A 27,093-nucleotide genomic window follows, 5' to 3' on the forward strand; every position below is an offset into this window, starting at 1 on the left:
TTCCTGTAGTAATCTGTAATGGCTCATGAGTAAGTCTTGCAATCACTGAGTATCTATCCACAACACAGACTTATTATTAATCTGTAATGGTGCATATCTGGAGCCCAGATTTATTATTAATCATTCAAGTATAAAATGGTTAAATTGTAATGTGGAATTATCCATTTACTTAGAATGATATATATGATGATTTCAGGTGTTATTTTCACAATTTCCTGGTATATGATTCATCAGTGGCAATCTTCAGGTTGTTAAAGTGTTGGTTTAACTCTCATATTCTCCCCCTTTTTCCCCTTTAAAAAAACTGTAGAGGAAAAGTGATTCCCAGTAATACCATAGCAATGAAAGATCCATAAGAACACAGGGAGTTGACTTATAGTATACCAAGTCAAAGCAGTGGTCCAATACCAGCAGTATTGTGTACACTCTTAAGGGGTTTTCCAGACAAGGCTCCTTCCCTTCACTGTCTGGACTTGGAGATAGCAAGGTTTGTACCTGGGGTTTTCTTTTTGAATGTTCAGACCCAGAAACCTCCCCCCTAAATAAATTCACACTTGACTCAAATTTTGGTTTTTGGCAGAATTTAGGCCACAACTTTATTGATTACATAAAGTGAATGGTTGCATAGGCTCTGGTTTAACTAGCTCCCTGCCATGCAGGTAGCGCTGACCCAGGGTTCCAGCATAGGTCAGCCGAGGGTGAACACCTGGATAAGTGGAAAGCCGGGAATGGGCTAACTCTGCCACCCAAATGTCCCCCTGGACTCAGGCACAACCCCCTCTTAGGGGTTGACCAAACCATCAAGTCTCTGGATTCCTTTAGCGGAACACCCTTCAAATAGGGATGGTGAGAGCATTCTCCCATCCCTATCACCAGAACCAGAGCCTATCCTCAACCTTACAAGTTGTGACGATTTGCTACGCGGTAGATGAAACCCAAATGGCAACAGCCAATCAGCAAAGTGGGGAAAATTCCTGCCATGCCCCTGTCCCAATGACAGATGACACACGACAGCATAGCAAGGTCAAGCCCAAAGCCCTAAAAATAGGGAGAGGTGGGTGGGTGTTCCGAATGCATGGGCCGAAAGAGGAAGCTCTGGGTCATGTGCATGGGTATAAATAGGTCACTCAAACTGTTTGGACTGCATCCCATTGGCCAGATTGTACCCAGCTACAAGGGACCTACCAATCGGGTGTTGTGGCTGACCACTCGTACCCACCCACAACACAGGGGGTCGGTTGTCCAGGTCTCACCGCAATACATGCCCTCTTTAAGGGAGGACCCGGTGTGCAGATCATGTGCTACAGACCCAGCCGTCAGGCTGTATACTCTTCACCATTGTACCATGTAAGTATGACAAGCCAGAGCAGCAACAGCAATAGCAGAGCTGGAGCATCTTTCCCACCTGACCTTATAAGTCTCTGTTTCATGCAAACATCAAGATTTCTATATTGTTTCATTCCAATCTTCCTTTCTGTATATAGGGTGAGAGTTAACACCTGCACTCTTTCTCATGCCACTGAGTAATATATTTTGGTAAAGGGGTGCATAAAAATCAATATATTAATAAAAATAACTTACAGAAAATGCATTTTATGTGGGAGAAATTGCATGCAAAACTCTAGTACATGCAAAAATGTGTTCACCAGGGAGAAATTCACACTAAAATGCTGAATAATTGTCATGGTAATTTCTACAAATAAAACATGCAAATTGCTGTAGAAATGTGGAGAACTGAACTGAAGACTGGAAAAATGAGAAACTGGAAGCAAAATTGGCAGGATCTTTCCATCCCTTGTTTTCACTCATTAACATTGTTTCACTGAAAGTAATTGCAATGAAATTTCAGGACTTCACTCACTGCATAGGGGAGGGTAGCGCTGCGACGGGTACCTCAGTGTCAGAGTAGAACAAGCAGACATTTTATGATAGCACACATTAAAAATAATTGTGGATATAATTTCATTTTCATTTCAAAGATTTCCCCCCTCTTCCTCCTCTTTTCTAAAAATATTACATTTGAGATTGGTTAGAGTTTCCACCACAGCTGTGAAGGGAGCCTCATGCTCTATCCAGCTGCATTTATCAGTCTACATTTGTTTTACACACCTGCATTTTTCCAGACTGGCAACCGTTCCATCAAAGCTCTGTCACTCTGATCTAGTAGTTCTTTATCGTTACACACACACACTCTCCTATATTCAGGGATTCCTGATTTCTGTGTGCACATTGCTACTTTAGAGCACAGGGAAGTTGTCATCCCACCCCAGCAGTATGTTTCACAGCTCTTTTCACATCAGCACGGCTTCATTAGTGTCAAATTTATTTCAGTTTGTGTATAAACCAGGGAGTGTTGATGGGGCAGGGATGTCTTTACCCTGTGCAAAGGTGTCCACACCTTGACTAGAGATTAATTAGGAACCACTTAAGGATTCCAACTGGAGCGAAGCTTGTTTGAGAAACAACACATCAAAGAGTTTACACTTCTGTGTAACAAATGCTTCGGACAAGCAACACATCAGCAAAGTGCTTCCTGTGTTCTTAGAGCATCGGTGTCTATTACTTTCACAATTCCCATATCACACATTGGAACAAACAACCATTAAATGATTATGTTTCAGCCTTATTGAGGAAGACCTTGGGGTTATAATGGATTACATGTTACGTATGAGTCAGCAATATAAACTTCTTCCTAAAAAGGCAAATGCCTTGTTCAGTTGCAGACGTAACACACGCATGATACAGGAACTGTGACAGAAAGGCTGAAATCTAACCCTGAGGCAAGGACTTCCTTTCACCCTGCTGTTGGTAACGTTAGTTGAGAAGTAACCAGAATGCAATTTGCAAGCTTTTAAGATGGGCATAAACAAATGGAATGAAGTGAGCCCCACTGAATTCCATGAGATTGCTTCTTGGTAAGTATGTACAGGATTGCAGCCTCAACAGTTCTCAGACTCTTGCAAGTGTAGGAACCAACTCCTAGGGGCCAAGGGGGCTTCCCACACAATAAAATATTTGAGAGGGCTGCCCCCCCCCCAAGTTGATGGGCAATGCCATTCAAATGGTGTGTGTGCAGTGCATCATGTGATCGATAGTGTGGGGTGGGGCTTACCTGGCACCCCCCCCATATTTTATTCAAGTTGGCACTCCTGTTTGCAAGTGTTTAACTGCAATTCTTGCAAAAGGTTTGAAGCAAAGCACTGACCTCTGCTGCCCCCCCTTCTACCAAACCCCCAAACTTACCCTTGGGAAGATGACTACAGTGGAGGCAGGCACTGCCAGAATCTGCCAGATTCTCAATTTCTACAAAGGCTTGGAATCTGTGGCAAAATTTATAAAAGCTAGCATCAGCTTCTAGCCAGGAATTCTGAGACTAGCCCCAGCGCCTGGTAAAAAAAGATGATTTGCGGGGATCCTGTATTGTTGTAACCCCCACTACCTGGGTAAGTTATTGGTTTAGGGGAAGGGGGAAAGGACTTACAGGATCCACGTGGCACCATGGGATCTGCAGAACCATACTTAAATGCAAAGAATACTGTATAGGATATCTAGCCAAGTCCAACAGACAGCAAGCAATTGCCAACTCTTCTCACCTCTGAGCAGCAGGACTGGGCCTTTCCATCTCTTTCACCTGGCCTGTGAGTAATAGCAGGAGGCCCTTGTGCCCTGGGGGTGGCGATATCAACTAGGCTCTGCAAGCTCACCTGCTGCAATGGGAGTGGCAAGAAATTGACAGATTTGAGCTAGGCCCCAGAAGATTAAGGCTCACCTAAGTCCTACTGCTTCTGGTGGCTTAAGAGTCATTTTCTGGGAAGTTGGGGTCACTGTCTTGCCTGGTCTGAGTTCCTGTTGCTGGTCATTTTGGACATGGTAGTCCAACTCTTCGACTCCAAGCGTTTTCTTATCTAGCTAATATGCTGTTCCCAAGCAGCTTTGCTCTTTACATGACACCCTTTTCTCACCTATAGTCCCCTGGAAAGAGTCATATTCCAGGGGTCTCCACCAAACCAAGTAAGTAGGGTAACCAAACCAAGTAAGTAGGGTAACCTTTTTGGTAATAGCACTCTATCCCTGGGAGTTTTGTCTGGCACCATCTTCATTGACTTTTCAGGTGAAGCACTCTTTATTCACTCAGGCCTAGGCCTCTCTGTTTTAAATTGAGTTTTAAACTGTTTTCATCATGTTTCAGCTTCTCAAAAATAATTTATTATACTCCCCTCCTTATTTTATACTGTATTTTAATTTAATGTTGTATTCTTTTGCTTTGCGGCAGATGTTATGTGGCAGCTATATAAATGTAATAAATAAATAAACATCAAAATAATAATAATAATAGTAATCATAATAATAATAAGTGAATAAATGTATAGCCCGTCCTTCCCAGTTCAGAAAACCAGGCTCAGGACGGCTAACAACAAATTTAAAACACTTAATTGATGCAATAGTAATAATTAATAGCAATAATTCTGTAAAATTTTACGGATATGTATGTATTATGGGTAATATGTATTTTACATCAAAATGCCTCATATTCATTATCTATTTATAATCCTTAACAGCAACAGTGTAAGGTAAATCAGCATTATTAAACCCCCCCCCCCATTTTTTATTTTTAGGTAGTGGGGTTGAGGCTGGGGACGAGTGGCTTGGAAAAAGCCACTGAGTTCCTGACAGAAACAAGATTTGAGTAGGGAACTTTGAGATTCATAGCTCAGTCTCTTAACCATGATAATATGCCACTATGTGTGGTCAATGTCTGGGTGGCAAAAGAAATGTTATCCATTGCACCAAGGCGGATTCTGATGGCTTGAAGCAAACCTTATAAAGTTCAGTGTCCAGTTAATGACCTCAAAACTCCTTACAAAGGGAGATGAGTGAGCTCTGAAAATCGGAGTATGTCTGTGAAGGAGCCTCAGCACAGACTGGGTAATATGTATTATCATTACAATGCTGCCATCTGGTAGCTAGCAGCACAGTAGCAGTGGGGGGCGGGGGGGCATAAATCATTCCTTGTCCATGTGTCCTTTGAGCATGAGGACGAGATCTGAGCCAAAGAAATAAATATGTGTTTTAAAACAGAACAGCTGAGAAGTTTATATAAGAGCCACAAATATGATTGGGCTGCTTGCCAGTTCACAGCCCAATTTTCATAATGGAAGGAGGTGGAGTTAAACTATTTAAGAGGAGTCTGCATTGGCAGGGTAGATATGAAAAAAACCCTAACTCAGTCCTAAACCACGTTTTACAGGTTCACTTTCAAAAGAAGAAACCTTATGCTAGGCAAAAATGAGGCCACTGTCATTCTTTGTGTTCAAGTGCCAATGCACAAAGAGAGGAAAACTTTTGCAAGCATGAAAAGTAAACTTAACTTTTGATAAAAGCCTGACAGCAATCTACAAGGTTGATATAAGTTTTTATAATGTGTGGATCATAGACACCCAACACTCTTCCTGAGTGAACCCCTGTTATACTCCTCTCCCATGCAAGTCTGTTCGAGCTTTGGGAGTCAACTCTCTTTCAACTGTGCTGCAAAGTCAGGGCGCTGCTGATGGTCAGGTTTGGGCACCCAAGTCTACCATTTGCCAAAAACAAAGGAGACAATTCAGCCAATGTTAAGCCTGTTTCTATCCCATTGATTTCAGTGGGAGAGAGTTGAGCATTCACTCATCACCTCTCCCATTTAAATGAAGGGGACTTAAAAATGCCTAACTGGCCGGATCATGCCCATGGTGGGCACTTCCAGGCTGTCACTATTTTTGGATGTGATTAAGTCACATGTCGGCAAATTCAGGTTGTGCAATTAAAGTTCCTCTGAATGTCTTCCACATAAAAAATCAATGTACCCCCCTCCAATATATATATATATATTACTTCTTGCAATGCATGGGGAAATGTACTGGAAAGTGTAGGATAACAATTGCATTGGTGCAACATCATTCCTTGCAAAGAAATCAGAATGAATGCTCAACAGCTGATGTTATCTGACCTCCTCACAAGCTTTGTGAAAACAAGTCAGGATGGTGCCCAATAAGCAGTGTCGCCTGGAAGAAACCAGTGTATTTAGAGGTTCAGTGTGTGTGGTCACATATAAATATGCAAATTGCAAATGGCAGAGAGGGTGAGGCAAAGAGCATCATGGTGTGCGCTTGGATTTGTCTTCCATCAAATGAGCAGCAGGGCCTGTTCTTGAGTGGTTCACACTCCCTGACGCATGGTACCCAGCTATATTTATCCTGGCTGGAAGAATTCTGTCAAGTGCTCTGTGCTGTTGATAAGGTAGTGGTGCTGACAACAGTTGGGGAACAAGAGGGAGGAGCAGGAGGGGGCATCCCAGTAGTATTTCTTTAGCAGGGGGACTTGGAAGTCATTCAGTCTCCTTGCAGTCTCACTCAGTCAGCTCCTGGTGAGCCAGCCTTAAGATGCCAGAACCTGTAAAGAAACCAGGTAAGGACTTCAACTAGAGACAGGGGAAAAAATGAGCATTGCCTTCCTCTTTGGGAGAGAGACTGCTAGGTGGAGCAGGTTTCCTCATCAGGCAGTGAAACAAGATGCCTTAGCAACAACTGTACTGAGGGGGAAACAAACAGGTGGCTTTCTTTTGAAGTAAGCGCATAGAAGCCTAATTCAAGGATAATTAAATTAACTGGGATTAGCTTCATTTAAACAAACACATATCACCACCACACAAACATCTAATCAAGAAGGGCAAAAGTAAAATGGTTTTCATTTCCCAGTTCTTCATTTCCTCTCCTCATCACCTTCAAGTTGGAGGAAGCAGGGTGTGGTACATCTCTTGGAAGCTTTCTTTGTGGAGGAGAAAAGTGACTCCCATTGTTGTTATTTTTTCTCCATCACTTTCTTTCAGGCAAATGAAAGTTTACAGCTGAATGAGAAAACGAGGCATTTTTCTCTATAAGATTGGTTCTTGCCTGCCACTCTGAGATCCCTAAATAGTAAATGTATAGCCTTCCTCCTCTTTGAAAGGTGGTATAGGGTCAGAATAGATTTTGTCACCAGAAAAGTCACTTTTATATCTTCTCTGAAAGGCTAGGTAGTGCAGAGAAAGAAAACAAAATTTATGGTTGTAAATATTCGTCTTCTTTTAATTGTCTACAACTGCAGCATCTAAATAATTTTGGACCTTACCCATTGCTTTTTTTCTGGGGTGATGCAGGGGTATGCATACCCCTAAACGTTTTGTGAATCTAAGTTTGGCCTCATTGAGGGGCAGTATTGAAATATGAGTAGGAAAATGAGAGTACCCCTAAACATTTTTTTAAGAAAAAAAGTACTGACCTTACCTATAAGTATTTAACAACTGCTGTTCTGAAAACAGTATTCATACACTCTTCTCAAGTTCTGTCTCTGTAATATAATGACTGGAGAAGGTGGCATTCATTGTTGCATTTGAAATGTTTTATATAATTAATTGTTTAATGTTTGCCAGAATATAAAAACTAGTGAATAAGTCTAGTCTCTTTTTCATTTCCAAGCAGCTGGTAAGCAGAGAAAGTACAGTCGCCCAACAACTGATATTTCCCTGATTTAAATTAGTTTTCCCCCCATATAGTGCTTCTGAATATTGCACTTTCTTGTATGTCGTTCTATCTGTCTGTCTAGCTATACACAAAAACACACACATTATACAGTGTTTGCTGTGTTAACAGGTTGTATCCTTTTGCCTTGTTTGCATGTAAAGTGTGCTTGAAATATATGGTTTGTGTGACTTAAGCTGCCTCACACATGTTTTTAAATGGTATCTGAAAAAGGCTGTATGCATAGACATAAAAGTGTGATGTATAAGTACATATGGTTATGTAGATCTGTTTATTATAGATGATTTTGCCAGAGGGCTGTGACTTACCATAGTTCTTCACCATGCACACTTGATGGTGAAGAGCTTTGATTGCAATGTTCACACTTTGGAAGTCCTGTTCACACTTTGCAGTAAACTAGAGGTAGCCAGTATGGTACCTTCCAGATTTTGTGTACTACAAGTCCCATCATCCTTGAAATGTGTGTGCTGGGAATTTACAGGCTTTTTCATTTCTGTTTCCAGGGCTCTTGAAGAAGGAGCTGTTTTTCTTTCCCTTTTGATCCCTCAGATTGCACAAGACCAAAAAAGGCAGAAGCAAAGCACATTAAAACTTGTGTGCTGAGAATTTACAGTTGCCTTACTGTATGCTTTTGCACGCTTCCTGGATGGGGGTGTTGTTTTTTTAAGACAGTGTGTGCCTGCAAGCTATCTGTGTGCATGCCCAGTTGCAACTTAATCATCATAATTCAATCAACAAATTAGAAGGCAGGGTCAAACACAAAATGTGAACACCTACTGGTGTGAACAGGGAAGACTGAAGCTGTTCCTTATATAGTATGTACATTCAACTTGCAGATAACTTAAACAATAGGGAAATATATCTGGGATCCTGAGGGTATTTAGTCTGCTGTCCTAAAATCTGAATCAATTCCCAGTCTATGGGAACTATGTTATTGCTTCTCTGAGTTTGACCTGTCATGTTATCCCAAGCATTGTGGAACCAAATGCTGAGCCCATGTTTTGCATGAGTAAGGTCTCCAGTTAAAATGCTCCGTTAGCAAGTGATAAGAAATATGTCTGCAATGAGCTCTAGAGAACTATTGCCAGTCAGAACAGATAGTCATAATCCAGATGGAGAAATAGTCTGACCTTGGATAAGACGTGTACAGTGGTACCTCGGGTTACATACGCTTCAGGTTACATACGCTTCAGGTTACAGACTCTGCTAACCCAGAAATAGTACCTCAGGTTAAGAACTTTGCTTCAGGATGAAAACAGAAATCGTGCAGCAGCAGCGCAGCAGCAGCGGGAGGCCCCATTAGCTAAAGTGGTGCTTCAGGTTAAGAACAGTTTCAGGTTAAGTACGGACCTCCAGAACGAATTAAGTACTTAACCCGAGGTTCCACTGTATCTTCCTGTGTTCCTGATCAACTTCCAAAACCAGATCATTTGGGTGATCAGATGCAGTAGAAGTGCTTCTTTCTGTATCTTCAAAAGTTCTAAAAAAGAAGGAAGGTTTTGCAGCTGCACTTTTGCGGGAATGAGACAAGCTGCACCTATTGAAAATTCTTTCTTCTGCATAACCATTGAGGTTCAAGACAAGTCCTGCCATTTGCTATATCATGCTGGCAAAAGGGCTTGAAGTCTTTCTCACTTACGTAGGAGCTTTGGTGGAAAATTTAAACCTACAGCTTTTTAGGAGTTGCTTCCACACTAGACTAGACACCAGCTCACTCCATTTTTACAAATTTTATATATAGTGGTACCTCAGTTTATGAACATCCCTGTTTACGAACTATTCAGTTTATGAACTGTGCAAAACCGGAAGTAGTCGAAAGGTCGGCGGTTCGAATCCCCGCGGCGGGGTGCGCTCCCGTTGCTCGGTCCCAGCGCCTGCCAACCTAGCAGTTCGAAAGCACCCCCGGGTGCAAGTAGATAAATAGGGACCGCTTACTGGCGGGAAGGTAAACGGCGTTCCGTGTGTGGCTCTGGCTCGCCAGAGCAGCGATGTCACGCTGGCCACGTGACCCGGAAGTGTCTGCGGACAGCGTGGCTCCCGGCCTATAGAGTGAGATGAGCGCACAACCCTAGAGTCTGGCAAGACTGGCCCGTACGGGCAGGGGTACCTTTACCTTTAAGAACAGAATCCAAACGGTGGAAGGGCATCGGCGGTGGGAGGCCTCATTAGGGAAAGCGCGTCTCAGTTTAAGAACGGTTTTGGTTTAAGAACAGACTTCAGGAATGGATTAAGTTCGTAAACCGAGGTACCACTCGTATGTGTGTTTGTGTGTGTGTGTCTCCAGAGAACATGGCTGCATTCTAGTATTTTTCTACATTGTCCTGTTTTTTCTCAGACCTGATCTGGGGAGAATTTTGTCTCCAAATGCAGTTGGAACACCAGCTTGCCCACTTCAGCCTTGCTACTTGGGGCTTATGCTAGGGCTGGCCCAGGATGTTTTGCCACTGAGAAAATGCCGACCCCCACCTCTACCAGCTGCTCCCCTGCCAATTCTTTCCCTGCCCCTTGCCGATAACAACTCTGCCCCACCCCTGCCCCCTCCCTCCGCTGCTGATGGCTCTGCCACCACCAACTCCACAGCCTCCCTCCACCCAAAATCGATGAGAAAAAGGAAGCTGAAAAGGAAACTAGGCAGGGAACTGGTGGTGTTGGTGGTAGTGGCAGTGGCAGTGGGGAGGAGGAAGAAGAGGAAGCGGCAGGTGGCATACCTCTTTATACGAGTTGCTGTTGAGTACAATTGCAAGAGTGCTGTTGTGCTCATATCCTTCTTGTAGGCTTTTCATAGACCTCTAGTTGGGTCCTTGTGAGAACAGGATGCTCAACCAGATAGGTCTCTGAACTGCAGGGCTCTTGTGTTCTCCTGTTGCTATTGATGGGGGCTTACCATCTCTCCCTGGGCTCCCTGATTTTAGTAAGGTTTTGCCCCCTCAAGCAACATACAATATACAATAAAGATAAAGGGACCCCTGACCATCAGGTCCAGTCGTGGCTGACTCTAGGGTTGCGGCGCTCATCTTGCTTTATTGGCCGAGGGAGCCAGCGTACAGCTTCCGGGTCATGTGGCCAGCATGACTCAGCCGCTTCTGGTGAACCAGAGCAGCACACGGAAATGCTGTTTTCCTTCCTGCCAGAGCGGTACCTATTTATCTACTTGCATTTTGATGTGCTTTTGAACTACTAGGTTGGCAGGAGCAGGGACCGAGCAACGGGAGCTCACGGGGATTCAAACTGCTGACCTTCTGATTGGCAAGTCCTAGGCTCTGTGGTTTAACCCACAGTGCCACCTGCATCCCTACAATATACCATATCTTCTATCAAATATTACCTCAGTCATGAACAACACTATTTTCCAGACTTCCAGTCTCATCCCTGCACCTCCTTTTGCAATATGGGATAAGAAGACATTTGGTTCAATGATTTCTGAATTAATGAAGTGCTCTGAAATGATTATTATATATTTTGTTAATGTATCTGTAATCTTGGGAACAATTACAGGGTCAAACAGGGAAGCGATAAAATGGATTTTCCAAATACGGAATCATCTTATAAAGTTTTGTGGGAAGAGCAGTGATACTCTGTAATAATTTCCAGTGTAGTAGATATGTGAGTTCCATGGCACTTTTAAAGACTATTGCACTTGTTTTAAGCTTTCAGATTCTAGTCTATAAAAGCTTATGCGGTAATACATTTGTTGGCCTTTAACCTGCCGTAAGTCTCTTTGTGCTTTTTAAATTCCTCTTGGAATCTAAGTGAAGCATAATTAGATTTCACAGACTGGAATGTTTTACTAGGTTTTCTTTTTGAAGAGCTTGAAGGTTATGCAATTCTTTAGTCATACATTAAGTATTACTTGTTTTTATCTGCAGATTTAGAAGAACTGTAAAAAGGGAGGGAAATATAAATATAATTATTTTGCATTATTGCACCAGTGGCACAACAGATGTACAGAACAATTATATACACAAGGTTATAAAGTAAGGCTGTGTGTGTGTGTGTGTGTGTGTGTGTGTGTGTGTGTGTCCATCTTATTGCTAGCCTTTTACTCATGTTACTGGAATTTACAGCCTCAGCTGCTGAAGGGGAAGAAGAATGTAAGATAGCGAGACTTGACAAGTTGGGATCAAGGGGTAGCTAAGCCTATAAGTGCAGAAAGTGCCTTTGCCTCTTTTCAGCTGAGGAATTTATAGTAACGTTATATAGCTCCAGAACAAAACACTTAGACAAGTTCCTTCGCTGACACACTTGGAGCATTCGAATGTACATGCCAAACTCATGGCAGTTATTTTGTTGATTGGAGGCAAATTGGAAGAAAATACTATTATCATTCTTTTTCATGTGTGCCATGGCTGTGCTGGAATTCACAGGAAGTAAAACCAAATAAAGGAACATGGATTCTCACATTCAAAAATCTAATCTTTGGAGGGGAGGAATGCATATATGAGCCTGAGTGAACTAAAGACCAGAGCTTTGCTGGGGATCATCAAATTAAGAAGGGCTGGAGGGAAACCCCTTTTAAATGGGTGGAGTGGGGACCATGACTCACCTAAAAAAATTTTGGGGGGTCAATAAACTGGACTACCTTACTTTTTTCTTCTTCAGTTCAAGTCTTGGCTAAGGGGAAAGCTAGCAGTCTTGAGTGGGTCCAAGGGCAAAATTATGCAGGACAACCCAGTGACTGTAGTTTTTGGTGAGCCTGGGGTAGAGCCCAGTGAGAAATTACCTAAGGTATGCAGCCTGCATGGGGCATTTATGGCCCCAGAGCCAATCAGAGGGAGGCCAAGGGGGCATTTGATGCAGGGTTGCAAGCTCAAAGGGGGATGGTGGAATTAAGGCATGTGTTAATTTGTTGGCTTTTAAGAAGTTCTGGAACTAGTTTTTATGCTCATTGGATGAAATTGTGACACTCGCTCTCAGCTTAGAAATGCAAATTTAAGCAACCAAGAGGTGTGATTTGGTAAAATACACAATTTTCTGGTTAATTGATCCATATTTTGTCATATCCTTAACACTGACTGTGACGTTGCATGAAATCAATTTTTTTCTCAGTAATTAGTATGTTTGTGCAGCTAAGGCTAGATTATCAATTGCGCAATAATTGGAAGTTATCTAAACATTTGATTTAAGATGGTAGCAGTCCAGGGGTTCGGGGACAGCATGGCATAACTGCCATGGAAGAACTGGAGACATCTGAGAAGACACAAATTCTCAGTGTCCTTCTGGCTGGAAGCTGTACTAGTTTACCAGAGTACAACACGAAAGCTTTATGGACAAGACACTTGACTAATCATTTGGCAGCAACATGTTGACATGGCTATACTTCAGGAAGAACCATTAAGAATTACCTTAAATGGAATGGGAATGGATATTACAGGATGATTCAGAGAAAGAGATATTAGATATCCAAGTTCAGGGAAGGAGACTATTTTTATTTGTTTGTAAAGCTGAGTCATTTCAACAGAATAGCTGAAGTGATGTATGAGAAGAACAATGTGAGATAACATCATGATGATAGAAAAACATAATGTGTGAATCTTACCTGTGAGCTGCAGTGTGTTTCAACTCTACAGCAGCTTGATTTTTTAAAAAATAGTATATAAATAGAAAACCTCCCTCTTGTGAACAGCCCTGCAGCACAGCCGGGAGTTCCTGACTGCAGCTGAAAAGGTGCCATTTAAAAGTTGGAACTTTTGCAGGATGCATTGTTGTCAAGCAGTTAACATATTTACAAAAGCTTTTGAGGCTAATAGGATGAGTGATGATGACTGGGCTTCGACAGAAATATTTCTCTAAATCTTTTTAAACCCAATGCTATGGGGAAAGGAGCCAAATGGTAGATGTTTGAGCTTCCTGGTAATCTTCCAAAATGGCTTGACTCCCAATTGTGCTAGAGAGACTGCGAAAAAGCTCCCTGGTGCATAGCCACACAGTACCAGTCACCACATATGCTTTGATCTCCCTGTGACCCTGCACCTCCTTTTTCTGTGTTTTAGCATCTGTGATACGTGTAAATTTCTGCATATAATATGAATTTAATGAGTATTAAAAGAGCTACTTAATATCCATTGGAAGGGGATTTTAAATAATAATATACATGGTGCAAACACAATGGGTCAACTTGTCTGGTGCTTTCACTCAGCTGCACAAATAGAGTTCTGCCTTCAGGGGACTTGTTTTGTATGAGTCTTCCCAGATGTTTAAACAGCAAGAGCACAGGGTGGACTGACAGATGCTGCCAGATTGCAGCTCCAGCACTTCGTCATGCTTGACTGTGGGGCGAATGGGAATTGGAGTCCAATAACACTTGTAAGTTCACAGGTTCCCAACCTTGGCTTAGAAAGACACTGATTTTTGACTGGTCAAATAAATGGGTGTGTGTCTATCATAGTGCTAGGATTTCCATATGTCCAGAATTTCCCTGACATATCAGGTATACCACAGCCGCAAGCAGTGACAATCGGCGAAAAGTTCAGGAAGATCTGAATGTATGGCAGTCCGTATCGGCAGCTATGTACTTTGATTTGGGAAATGGGGTGTGCAATTGCTGCTCCACCTCAAGGAGAAAATGCCCTTGGCTTTTCCTGTGTCAATCAGTCAGTCAGCCATTTATTAAATTGCTTAAAACCAAAGACCAATACAAAACCGTAAAAGATCCAGTTGCCAGCTGGATAAAAACAAAGGTGTCAGAACAATATACAAATATGTCCTGGGTATAAGTAAATTCCACTGGAACTTAGAATCAAGCTGTGCATGGTAGCAGGATGAACTTTGGGTTAGCCCCACAGTCAATAAAATTAATATGAAATTGTTAATTTTTAGAAGAAGTATTTAAAACATTATCTCTTTCATAGACAAACTATTATGGAAAATGTAAACAATTCTCTCAAGAGGGCTTTGCCAGGAATTAATAGAGCTGCTCAAGCAAAAAATAAACAGGATTTGTAGAAGCTGGAAACAGTTTAGTGTGAAATAGTGATTTAAACAAATACAAGTTGTGAATGAGGAATTCTACACAAAAATGGGATAGGGTGTTGGCAAGCATATGTCACAATGATGTTAGCAATTCAGAATTTCTGTATTGTGCTTTTATGAGCAATAAATTTAAAATTGCCAACATTTCTAAGTAGACTAAATGAGATGAAATTCCCGCCATATAAAAAAAATCTTAAAAACGCAACAGTCCCCCAAAGGAAGATGTTTCGTGCCCAAGGTATTCTTCTGATTTCTCACAGTCTTATTCTTTTTGTTATCCAATTCAATTTCATATGCACTGTAGGTAGAAGAGTGGGTGGGGGGAAAGGGCAGATCTGCATGCATTTGTCAGCCTTGCTGCGGAAAATAAGCCTTTTCATTTCCTCTTTAGCTTCTGCATTCATCAAGAAGCCAAAGACAACAGATGTTGTTGCAGGAGGTGTTGCTGTTTTTGAAGCAGAGACAGAGAAGACAGGTATCAAGGTGAAGTGGCAGCGAAATGGAATAGAAATCGCTGCAAGTGACAAGTATGTCATCAAGTCAGAGGGGAACAAACACTCACTGACCATCAATAGTGTCGGAAAAGAGGATGATGTGACATATGCTGTCATTGCCGGAAGTTCGAAGGTCAAATTTGAACTCAAAGTCAAAGATCCAGGTAAATGGGGTTCAAGATGGTTCATGGATGCACACAACCTCATTAGAGACATTGTGATGGAGTGGTTATTTCATCAGGCCTTTCTCAAAAGCCTTTAAGACATAAATTATTGAGCTAATGGTACTCTCTTCACTGGGAAACTACTTTCTTGCTAACTGGATATAATTTGCAAATAAGGCCGTTAGTCCAAATGGGATAAATTATAATGCATGGTACCAGGGTTGTGGTTTTGTCTTGGACGTAAACTCAACAGTCAAGCATTGTTTTATGGCCCTGACAATACGTGAATAACCCAGCACTCCACAGCAATCTACCCTCGCATATTGGTCTCTCTGCAGTCAAGGGCATGATTGAGACATCAATTTTAAGGGCGAAAAGACATTTCAGTTTTCCCTGAGAAGGAACAAGCAAGAATGCTGCCCCAGTTCACTTGCAGTTTTATGCAGCTAAACCATTCCGGACAACCCTACAGAGAACAGGTTTGAGAAAACAATTGTACGATACACTCTTGACTGGGTGTCTTGACAGAAACGAGGCAGCTAATCTTTTTTTCATTTTCATCTTTTCTCTCATTATATTCCTTCAAAGATATAAAGCCTTCTTCAGAAACTGAGTTGCCTGTGTGGCCAGAGCTTAACTGTTCTAAAAAGAGTCTACTTTGTTCATTGCAAAGTTCATGTAAGAGCAGGAAAGAAAACCCACAAATAATAATAATCTTGTGCTCTACAGCCACTTCCCCCACTTTTAGCATCAAGTGTTTTAGCTGCTCTAATATTTCCAAGTTTCTAACTTATATCATTAAAGCCTTCTTAAAATAAAATTTCAAACCCTAAAAAGCAAAAATGTAAGACCAGTTCTATTGACAGATGCATAAATGATGCAATTTTGCATCATTTTCTCAAATTTTGCATCATCTGAGCATGCATTCTGCTCAAAAAGTATGGATTTATTCATTGCTGATTTGGATGCTATTGTGCATATACCGTAGGATCATGCATGTAACATGAGACACCATTTAAAATAACACACTATACTTTGCTGAAAAGCACCAGGTTTTCAGCATGTCCCTTATTCATTCTTATTGCGAAACTGAAATAAAACATTTTTATATATAGAAAATAACATGGGTCTTTTAATTACTTTTCTTTGATTCCCTTCCTTTCTAGAAAAGGTAGAAGAGACCCCTCCTCCTCCTGAACCTGCTCCTCAACCAGCTGTTTCAGATGCACCTAAAGGAGCAGATACTCCTCAGCCAACTATCTCAAATGAACCTACAGGTGATAGCAAGAGTTCAGAAGGTAAACAAGATGTGATGGTAGTAGTCTCCCTCTAGTTGGAATAATGGGATAATGAAAATAATAACATAATAGGCTCAATGGGAAAAGTAGAAACAGTTAAAAATAGTAACTAGCAAGAGAAGAACAGGAATGAACTTGTGAGCTACATCCAGGGCTATTTTTCTAGAAAAAGAGGTGCTGGAACTCACCACGAACACCTCCCTTGTTCTCTTAGCATGGCAATGGCGCCCACCTGAGAGGTGCCAGAACTGAGTTCCAGTGAGTTCCTGCTGGGAAAAAAGCCTTGGCTATATTAAATGTACAAACGGGCACCAGTTCATATATTACTTCATACATGTGTTGAATAAATGTGTCTTTGTACCAGAGGGAAAAACAAAGACACTCGCAGCACCATATATGTATTACAAAATGCAGGCCTGTGCATACACTTCAACTGTCCCTATTTACTGGTCCAAATACATTGTAAATCACACACTGTTTTCCTTCTACAGGTAGGGGCATAGGAAGCCATCTACAAATGTAAGAAGGCATTTTCTGTTCTGCCCTGGATTCGCTGCATTTCCATTCCAAAGCCATATAATGGGTCTATCAAACTCATTTGACTAGCAACAGCTAGAGTTTCAGACAGGAGTCTTTCCCAGGCCTGCCTGGAGATGCCAGGGGTTGACCCCAGGGCCTTTCAGTTGCAAATAGGGATGCTGGAGAATCAGTCCAGCAAATACGATCAGTATTAGCTGTTGCTTTCAGTCCTCAAACAATATGCAATCTACTTGCATTGTGTTTTCTTTAAATTGAAATGAATGGAGTGCAATAATGTAACGATGACATAATGTATGTTACATAATTTTGTCACAACAGACAGTAAGAAATATAACATAGATTTTGGTAGAAGACGAACTGCAGTGGAATGGAAATAGAGTTGCATGCAGTGAATCCATGGCATAACAGAAAATGCCTTCTTATGTCCCTAATTGCAAAGCATGTGCTCTGGCACAGAGCTGTCACCCCACTCTAACCTGTCAAAACGTTATCGGTACGCACAAATGTGCACTCAAGTTGTCATCTGTGGAATTTTGGCCCCCTTCCCATAGAATTAAAATCTGTCAGTGCATTAGAGGGAAGGGGACCATTTTGACAAGTCAACATCTCAAGCACAGCTTGTCCAATTGTGTTGTTGCACCCCAATCTCCGAACAGTGTGTGATTCCAGGGGTTCCAGGCAGGGACGCAAACTTGCCCCCCACATTTTGGGGGGCGCATTATGTGACATCACATGACGCAGCGCATGCTGTCCTGTGATTCGTCCCACCCAGTGGGACATGCTGTGGGGAGGAGGAACCGGTGCTGGGCTCCGCACTCTGCCTCCTCCCTGCGGCATGTGCCAGAGGGCGAGATGTGGAGGGCAAGATTTGTTGAAACAGTTTAGAAACAGGCCTGCGAAGTAAGAGTTAATGGAGCATCTCAAAGGGATAGCTCTATACGTAGAAACATATACTGTGGGCAGCTTGGAAGTAGCGTGAAATATCCACACTGTAGTCTGGAACACATGATACAATGCAGTGGGCTGGTCCTAAAGACCCGTATATCAGATATCAAAGGCCAGGGTCATTCATTTGCTTTCCAGTTTTTCCTACAGAAGCCCAGCAAGAGGCACCTGTGGATCCTATTGGTGTCTTTGTGACTCGGCCACAAGATGGAGAAGTGACTGTTGGTAAGTGCATAGCCTAGAAATGGGATGGGTGGAAAGGATACTTCTGCTGGCTGTCTCTCTCTCCAGTTGTTATACCTCAGATGACACATTCACCTTAATATATTTCCTTCTCAAGGTGGGAACATTACATTCACTGCCAAAGTGGCAGGCGAAAGCCTCCTGAAGAAGCCTTCTGTGAAATGGTTCAAGGGGAAGTGGATGGACCTGCAAAGCAAAGTGGGGAAACACCTCCAGCTTCATGAGAATTATGACCGAAATAACAAGGTACAACTCACAGATTGACCGTTGCATACACTAGCTACCCTACATTCCTCTTGTGTCACAAAAAGTTTACTAAAAGCTACGCTTTCTATTGGACAAAAACTGTGCAGAGTTAAACCGTGAAACTTGCTCACAGGAGACAGTGATGGCCGTCAACTTGGATGGCTTTGAAAGAAGATTAGATACACTGCCAATCTATATGTTGTAATGGTGAAAGTTTGGCAACTGGAAGGTTTGGAGAAGAAGAAAAATGCAAAAAACATTTTCAATCTGGAGAAGCGAGTTGGAAAGAGTGAATGTGTAGGTATTTTATAGATGAGAATGAAGAATGCTTGTTGGGTTTCTCAAAGACACAATAGGAGTTCAGTTCTCTTGGCAGGCAGGCAGACACACATAGAATCGTAGAATTACAGAGTTGGAAGGAACCCCGAGTGTCATCTAGTCAACCCCCTGCAATGCAGGAGATCTGAATGCAAAATGCCTTGTGTGAAGTGGTCCATTTATTTCTTCTTCTTCTTTTAAGATTTATGTCTTTGAAATGCAAATCATTGAAGCAAAAATGGCTTATGCAGGAGCATACAGATGTGAAGCGGCTACGAAGGACAAGTTTGATAGCTGTAATTTTAGCCTCGTTGTCAATGGTAAGATGATTTCTCATAATGGCAGAGGTGCCTTGCATTGCTGGAGTAGCTACCCCTCCTTTCTTCATGGTGATAATATTTCTGAGATAAGCACTGATTTGAAAAGCTACATCAACTGGGGAGGGGGATCACTCAGGCCACTTGGTAAAAGAGTAAGAATGAGATTTCTGGGTGGGCGAGTAAGAAATGGTACAATTAACTGTAGTTAAAGATTTCCCCCACTTGTCATTTGAGTTGCCAGACATCCCCTATTGTGGAGATATTTACTAATTCAAAGGGTAGCCTTTATTTTAAGGGATACATTTAAGAGCTTCCAAGATCCTTCAAACTAGGGATGGTGCATCAGTCTTATTCTGTTCCATTTCACTTTTGAATGCATCAGCATATAAGTCTGTTCCATCTGTTTCCACATTGATCTGTAAAACTGCACATTTTTTTTCATTTAAATACATATTTCTGCACACTTAAAAAAGAAAGAAAATATGCATTTTAAAACAAAACAAATAAATGTTTCCTATCTTTGCAACAGATTTTAAGAAACATAATGATGGATATCATAATGCATTCAGTTAAGAGAACTGTTAAGTATTTGAATATTAACTAGGCTAACCCTTGACAGGGTTTCTGGCTGAACTGTCTCTTCTGCAGTCTAATTTAACAAACCTATCTGAAAAATCAAAGTTATGTCTTGTTTGTGGTTGTGGTTTTTTAATCTTGGCAATCTTAAAACAAGCAAATTGTTTTAAAACAAGCAATCTTAAAAAATGGAAATTGAGTGCAAGCAAATTGAATGGAGATGAATTCTGTATCTCCATCTAGTCCTGGTCAGTCAAGTCAGCAAAAGTAAAAAAATATATATGTCAGAATAGAAAACATGGCTCTATTTAGGTTCAGTTCTAAAGGAGGAAGTGCAAAGAAGGGAAAATGGATTTTACCGCACATAGTGCTTCCCCACACAAGATTTGAAAGAGTAAGTAGGACTGTGCTGGAAGCCCATTTCTCTGACTCCCCTCAAATACAGGAACTTGCAGTATTTTTAGATGACTAGTTTGACCAACAATTTTACTCTAAAGGCATTGTGCAGTTACCACTTTTAACGCATCTCAGTTGCAAAAGTTTCTGTCGCTGATTAAAAGGCAAATGAAATGTTCACTATTGTTTCAGCACCTTAGTACAAAACCAGAACAATGAGAGCCAGGCTGTGGTCTATTTACGTATTGTGGGGGGAAATAAAGGCACTGATGAGAGGGCCATGCATACAGGAAGAATCACATTTAAACAGATAAAATAGGACACAAAAATCACCTCTGGTGTGTTCATCATTAGATATGTTTAAAGCATTTGACTATGTGAAACCAAAGTATTTAATTGGAGTGGTTAAAAAAAAAGGATTTGGTCCTAAATGTGTCAGAATACTGGAAAATATTTATGGTATTACATCTGTTCAAATATCATGGCCTGTAGGCAAAATAGCAAAAAATAGCAAAATAACTAATACCATCTTTGTATACATCTATTATAGATGTTCAATTTTGCTCTCAGCACAGTTTGAGAAGATGGTGGGAACTGAATTGGGGCTTAGAATCTGAAGAAGAAGTGTGGAACAGACTGTGGACAAAAGTGCCATACAAAACCATATTGGCAACCCCCAGAGAAAGAGTTCTTAAAATTGTATATGGTTGGAATTCAACACCTAGGTTCCTAGCCTATATAAAACCAAACAGTTCCCCAATGTGTTGGAGAGGATGTCCCACTATTGGGGAATATCAACTCATGTGGTAGGAGTGTCCAAAAATTGAAAAAATCAGGGAAAATGTATTTACAGAAATAAATTTGATTATGGGCAGACAGTCCCCATGACCCCAGGACTGGCTCAACTATATGTTGCAAATTAAAAACAAGGAACTTATAATATATCTGTAAACCACTACAAGAACAACAATTATTAACTATGGACATATGGTATATTGCAAATTGGCAAACAGCATTATTAGAAGAAGTTGCAAGAGGCCAAAAGAAACATGACAATTTTATGCAGTCTGCTATTATACAAATAACCAGGCATATGGTAGAACAGTATCCATAGTTTGCAGCACAGTCTGACATGCATGTAATACTATATAAAACCAATCAGTTCTCCCATGTGTTGGTTGCCAATCTAAGCAATACACGTTATTTCACATCATTTCATATCTGTAACAATTTTGGCAATTATTATTTATTATTTATTTATTAAATTTTCATAACATCCTCTATCTGAAGACCTCAGGGCTGTTCACAACACAAAAATACAAGATAAAAAACACAAAATGTGCACTAAAAAAAGAACATAAACAGGCCAATAACCCACTTCATCCCCTTTGGCACAACTTTGGTAATATATCCTGAAACGTTTATCTGATTGTTTTTTTTTTTAATTTTAATTTTAAGTAATAGTTGCAGGTCATATGCTGTAATGTAAACAAAGATATATCTCAGTACAACCATGTCAATCAGTTTAAAAATGAAAATTAATAAAAACTATGTTGCAAAAAGAAGAATGAGAGCTAGAACATAAGCAAAATGGGGGTATGATTGCTCAGCTTTTCCCAGTGGGAACAACTAGAAGAAAAGCAGGGAAAAATCAATGCCAGAACTATAAAAGAGAAAGCCCCCAAGACTGAAATCTATACACACTCACCTGTGTAGTCACATTGTGGTTGTGAGTAGAGTAGACACCTATAGGAAGTTGCTGTGGTGAACACAAAAATATAATTTATTCAGCCTCCAAGTTAATATCCAAAATGAAAGGTATGAACAAGTTTTTTGGGGGGACGATTTTGAGAATGTTTCCGGTGTGACTGTTGGTGCCTTGGATGCAAATATATTTTCATTACTACAATTTTTCTTTTTGCAATCTATGTTGTTTCAGAGGCACCTGCAACAGGGGAGATGGACTTCCGCTCAGCACTCCGACGAGGGTGAGTATCATCAGAAATGTACTGGTCTAATGTGAGTGAACACTTTGGGGCAAGTAAACATGGTTGCTAATATCAAATATGCCCCACCTCTGTGTACACACGATCCAACGGTAGTTTTAGACACAGGTAGGTGTTGCACAGAACTGGTGATGCATACATAGTAACCACACATCAAAGTCGTAGAAAATAGGTGGGGATGTGCAGCCCATCTGCATCGCAAAATGGATATGAAAAATGCGCCCCCATCCAAATCATGCAAGGCTGATAGAGATTCTATTGGCTAGGTCAGGGTAAACAAAAGTAGATCAAAATATACTGGTGGTTTCCTGGAGGATTAGTAGGAGGCTGAAAAGGGTTTATGACTCCTCGTTGTTTAGTTCTCACAACCCCAAGCTGTGACAACATAAAGACACTTCTTTGCCCTTAAATGGGCTGCTGAAAGAAAGAAAGATTGGGATAACCAGGACTTTTATGTGAAAGGACTGTGAATTCTGTCTCTTTAAATTCCATCCATATGCCTTTAACCCCTTGCTCTGCTTAACTGAACTTGGGGCTGTGAGAAATAAGGTTCTGATCCCTTGCTAGCTCAGAGTCACAATCTACTTGGAGACAATTCCCACCACCCAGTTAATTTGAATATTGCCTCGCAATTATTCACAGAATAAAGCTTCCTTTGCAAAGGTGCTGCTTTTAGAATCCCTAGGTGTTTGTCTGTTGAAGTTGGGAAGATGTTGAGAAAATGCTGTTGGACTAAGTGAAGTTGTGCCCAACTGAATTCTGTGTTTTGTGACTCTCTTATTCAGGAGCATGGTGGGAGGAGGGAGACGGATGACTGGAGCTTTCGCCAGGTAGCCACATTTAATCTGGTGTTCAGCCTCGGTCTTCATGATGAACTGTCGCTCAATGGCCACGCTGCCTAAATTTTGTGTGTAAAAACTATCCAAAGGACTTAGTTGATGGGTAGTATAGAAATGGGACGCAGGTGGTGCTGTGGTCTAAACCACTGAGCCTCTTGGGCTTGTCGATCAGAAGGTCAGCAGTTCGAATCCCCGCAATGAGGTGAGCTCCTGTTGCTCGGTCCCAGCTCCTGCCAACCTAGCAGTTCAAAAGCATGCCAAAAAATGCAAGTAGATAAATAGATACCACTCCGGCGGGAAGGTAAACAGCTTTTCCATGCACTGCTCTGGTTTCACCAGAAGCGGCTTAGTCATGCTGGCCACATGACCCAGAAAAACTGTCTGCAGACAAATGCCGGCTCCCTCAGCCTGTAAAGCGAGATGAGCGCCGCAACCCCAGAGTCGTCTGTGACTGGACTTAACTGTCAGGGGTCCTTCACCTTTACCCTTTATAGAAATCTGACACTGATTAATTAAAATGGTTGTCATTTGGAACACATGCATACCTTTAAATCCACTAACTATACTGCTGATTGGAGCTTTAGCATATAGTCCCTGAATTAGATGTGGCTATTATAAGCCATTGATTGATTGATTGATTGATTGATTGATTGATTGCATTTAGTTGCTTTTTACAAAATAAAAAGTCTCAAAGAGACTTAACAAGATAAAATACCGCAGATGGAACAATTGCGAGAAGGTGTAGTGGCATCCATGAGAGACAGATTCATTCCTTGAAGAGAGTGTTCTGGACACACAGTATGCCATGAAATGGTGCTTTCTTAGTGACTACATGAATGCTTTTTGTATTCACCTATTTCTCTTGAATATGCATGGATTTCACCATTCACATCTTCACCACTACGACCCTGCATTTTGAGAACTGCCACAGAAGCCCTGTTCCCCCCCCAGTAGAGTTCCATTCTTTTTGTGATTCTAGGTTGGTATAAACTAGGATAAGGGCTTTCTTAGCAGTTAGCTACAATAATGTAGAATACTGTCCTTGGCAGTAATGTTTGCCTTCCTCACTGGCAGCTTTTTGGAAACTGACACTTACCTGTTTCATCTACCCTTTGAGGCTGATAAACTGCTGAATTTCATTCTAGTTCATTTAATTTTTTTTTATTGGTTTGGGCTATTGTATTATTTTTCACTTTCCCCATAGCAATATATGGATGCCCAAGGCAAGACCAACTCTGGGATATTTTATGTGGGTAAGGTCTGAAACAATAACGGAAGCAAAATACTGTGGTTTTCCTGGACTATAATTTGAGTCAAACAGGCTTCTGTTTCCTCAATTCTTCCTGCTCTCTCCTGTCAACACAGGATGGCCTCTTGTAGAAAGTGTAACATTTTGTGTGGATGTGGTTCACTGCATGCAAGATCTTTCCTATCCTGCAGGATCAGAGAAAACAAGGCCTGGCTGCATTTTAGCCTGAACAAAATATGTACATAAGTCCCTTTCAGAGAGATAGTACTCATATAATTACAAAATTCTATGCTAATAATGTTGAATCAGCAGAAGTATAACACTTTTTTTGTGGGGACGGGTCTCTTAAAATGCATGTGAAACTTATCTGACTTTTATCTTCAGCATGAAGATGCTTTAGTCTACATCTTTGTGTGAAGTTATTGTTTCTGCTTTTACTGCATTCTGTTTCTGTTCTGTTTATTATTAATGCTACTTGCTATACTGCACAGTGCGGATGGACATGAAGAAGGCAGAGAGTTGGATTTCAGTGCCTTGCTGAGAAAGAGGTGAGCACGCTGCCATCTGTAAAATGATGGTACAAAAGGCTAAAGGTCTAGATCAGTCTTTCTTAAACTTTGGACCCTAGATGTTGTTGGGCTATAACTCCCATCATTCCTAGCCAGCATGGCCAGCAGTCAGGGACATTGGGAGTGTAGTCCAACAACATCTAGGGACCCAAGTTGAGAGAGGCTGATCTAGAGTAACTGTCTTTGTCATTCTTACATTTGCATTCACGTGGTTGTACTAGGTCTCTCAAGCATGCCAGCTGTGGCAATTCGTATGGTCTGTGAAAATTACCTGCCTAATGTGAGAGTCCCTGTTTCTCATTGTGCATGTGCTTAATTATTCAGTTTTCGAAGAGGGAAGAAACTGAAGCTTTTTAGGACCAAAAGAAAAGTGATCTCTCTTTTTTTGTGTGCACAGAGAACAAACAGGAGAAATGTCACTCTGCTTAAACTGTTTTACGGTCTCATGTTGGGAGGAGGAAACAAGTTCCAGAAATTATTGAGCAACTGGTGGGGGTGGAGAGAAAGGGGATGAGACTCATAGTCTGTAACAAAGAATTATCAGCTTTGATTAAGATTTCTTTTTCATTCTGACTCCTTATATATATTTTCATTTTCTTTGTCTCCTCTTCCCTTGCTTTTCTTTGTCTGCCCCTCTCTCTCTCTCTCTCTCTCTCTCTCTCTCTCTCTCTCTCTGCCTTATAATCTTCCTGTCTGTACTTTGCTGTCCTGTTGTGTCTTCCATCTGGCAACATATCTTGGAATTCTGATGTCTGGAACAGAGAGTAAGATTTTATTTCTTTTTCTGTGTGAACTGCATAGAACAGAGGAAGTTAAAAGGCTATGGGGTTTACAGAATGTACAAACCTCCCCTTTTCTTTTTGAAAACTTGGAACAGCATAGGTTTCCCATCCCAGACATTATTTTAAAATCCAGTTAATACTGATGGAAAGCAATTAGTTTACTTTCATGAATATTCTAATTGTCACTTTTGAAGCAATTTTAAAATTAGGACAGGATTTTCATTTATTTTTCTCCCCAAGCTGTAGAAATGCTATTATCCAGAACTTTGAGTTATCTCAGTGCATCTCCCCAGAGTGTCGGCCATGTCATTGCAACCCTGCAGAACGTCCAACCTTGTTCCTCTGCCTACTGGATTATGCAGACGTTTCTCAGGTCCCTTAACCAACTGAGGTGCTCCTATTTCCCTACTGAATTCCTCATCAAAGGTGGAAAGAGTCTGCTGACCATGTTTTTGGATTTGATGCAATCCTAAAACATCCCCAATGAAGTAGATTGATTTAAAATAATATTTATCAGTGACATAGCATCTTCCCTGTGACCAGATCCCACGCTGATCCAGTGGTGTGTTGACTGGATCTTAGTTCAGGTATGCCGATTTAAGAGATGTGTGGTCACAGTTAGAGAGAGAATCATTTCAAAACTTGGAGGAATTCTACATGACTGGTGTGTAGCCTAGTTCTCATTTATCTAGGACAAAAGAAGAAGTGACACCATTCACACAATTAGTATTATATTATATTAGCAGATAGTGTGGTCTCAATCCAGACTGAAATGCAAACAGTGGAATAGGGGGGCTTTAACCTTTTGTTCCCTGCATTCCGTCCAATGCAAATAGCAGACCTGGGTGCCCCCTATGCCCTCCCACTTGAGTTCAAAGCTAGATTGGGTCCCTCTGCCAGCCATTCACCATAAAAAAATATTCATGCAACTGCTAACTCTGTGAATGGTGACATATCTGGTTTGGTCCTTAGAAGTAATCAGCAGGACTTATTTCTGGTTTATTGTGCTTAATTTCCCAGCCTTTGTTAACTAGCCATTACTGTGAATTATTTAATTCAGAAGATGAAAGTTTCCATTTTAATACTTGCGGCAGCAGAGTATCAGAAGGCGTTCCTGGATTTATATTCCATTCTAGTGGTGTTGCCAGAAATGTGCAATGTTTCTTCAAAGGATAGAAATGCAAGTAGACAGAGGAAATCTATGATAAAGAACTTTCCATAGGTGCAGGATACGTCTTGCAGTTGTCACAACCAGGGATCTCTCCCATGTTAATCAGCAAGTGACGCTGTTCCTGGAGCTCCTGCTGGAAAGGGTAAAACTTTATTAATATTGTTCCAGAGTGTGGACCTCTGTTTAATGGCAGAATAGTTTAGATGACATTGACACAGAGGTGTCATAGGCCAGAAAGAGGTTGGGAGGAAAGGGAACAGTTGTCACTCTGCTTTGACATGGGATGGTGAAGGGAGACCTTGAAGGAGGTGACAGCTGAGAGGTCTGAATCAGTTTAAGGTAATAGGATAGGAAAGGCCCATCGCTGGAGTGTATGCAACTATTTTTAACTCTCCCGCACATGTTTAGAACA

General features: G+C 41.2%; 1 protein-coding gene across 1 annotated transcript in view; it reads left to right on the forward strand.

Annotated features, from left to right (window-relative positions):
- The first annotated feature begins 6,287 nt into the window (after window positions 1–6,287).
- The window catches only part of MYBPC3 (myosin binding protein C3), a 64,240-nt gene continuing 43,434 nt past the window's right edge, over window positions 6,288–27,093 (forward strand). The window contains exons 1-10 of the mRNA XM_077928554.1: window positions 6,288–6,444; window positions 14,917–15,183; window positions 16,350–16,481; window positions 18,105–18,191; window positions 18,307–18,455; window positions 18,976–19,093; window positions 22,005–22,053; window positions 22,857–22,901; window positions 24,651–24,707; window positions 25,490–25,492. Of these exons, the coding sequence (XP_077784680.1) occupies window positions 6,420–6,444; window positions 14,917–15,183; window positions 16,350–16,481; window positions 18,105–18,191; window positions 18,307–18,455; window positions 18,976–19,093; window positions 22,005–22,053; window positions 22,857–22,901; window positions 24,651–24,707; window positions 25,490–25,492 (932 nt within the window). The 5' untranslated portion in view covers window positions 6,288–6,419. The remainder of the gene's footprint in view (window positions 6,445–14,916; window positions 15,184–16,349; window positions 16,482–18,104; window positions 18,192–18,306; window positions 18,456–18,975; window positions 19,094–22,004; window positions 22,054–22,856; window positions 22,902–24,650; window positions 24,708–25,489; window positions 25,493–27,093) is intronic.

Source organism: Podarcis muralis, chromosome 1 (assembly GCF_964188315.1).
Source record: "Podarcis muralis chromosome 1, rPodMur119.hap1.1, whole genome shotgun sequence".
NCBI lineage: Eukaryota > Metazoa > Chordata > Lepidosauria > Squamata > Lacertidae > Podarcis > Podarcis muralis.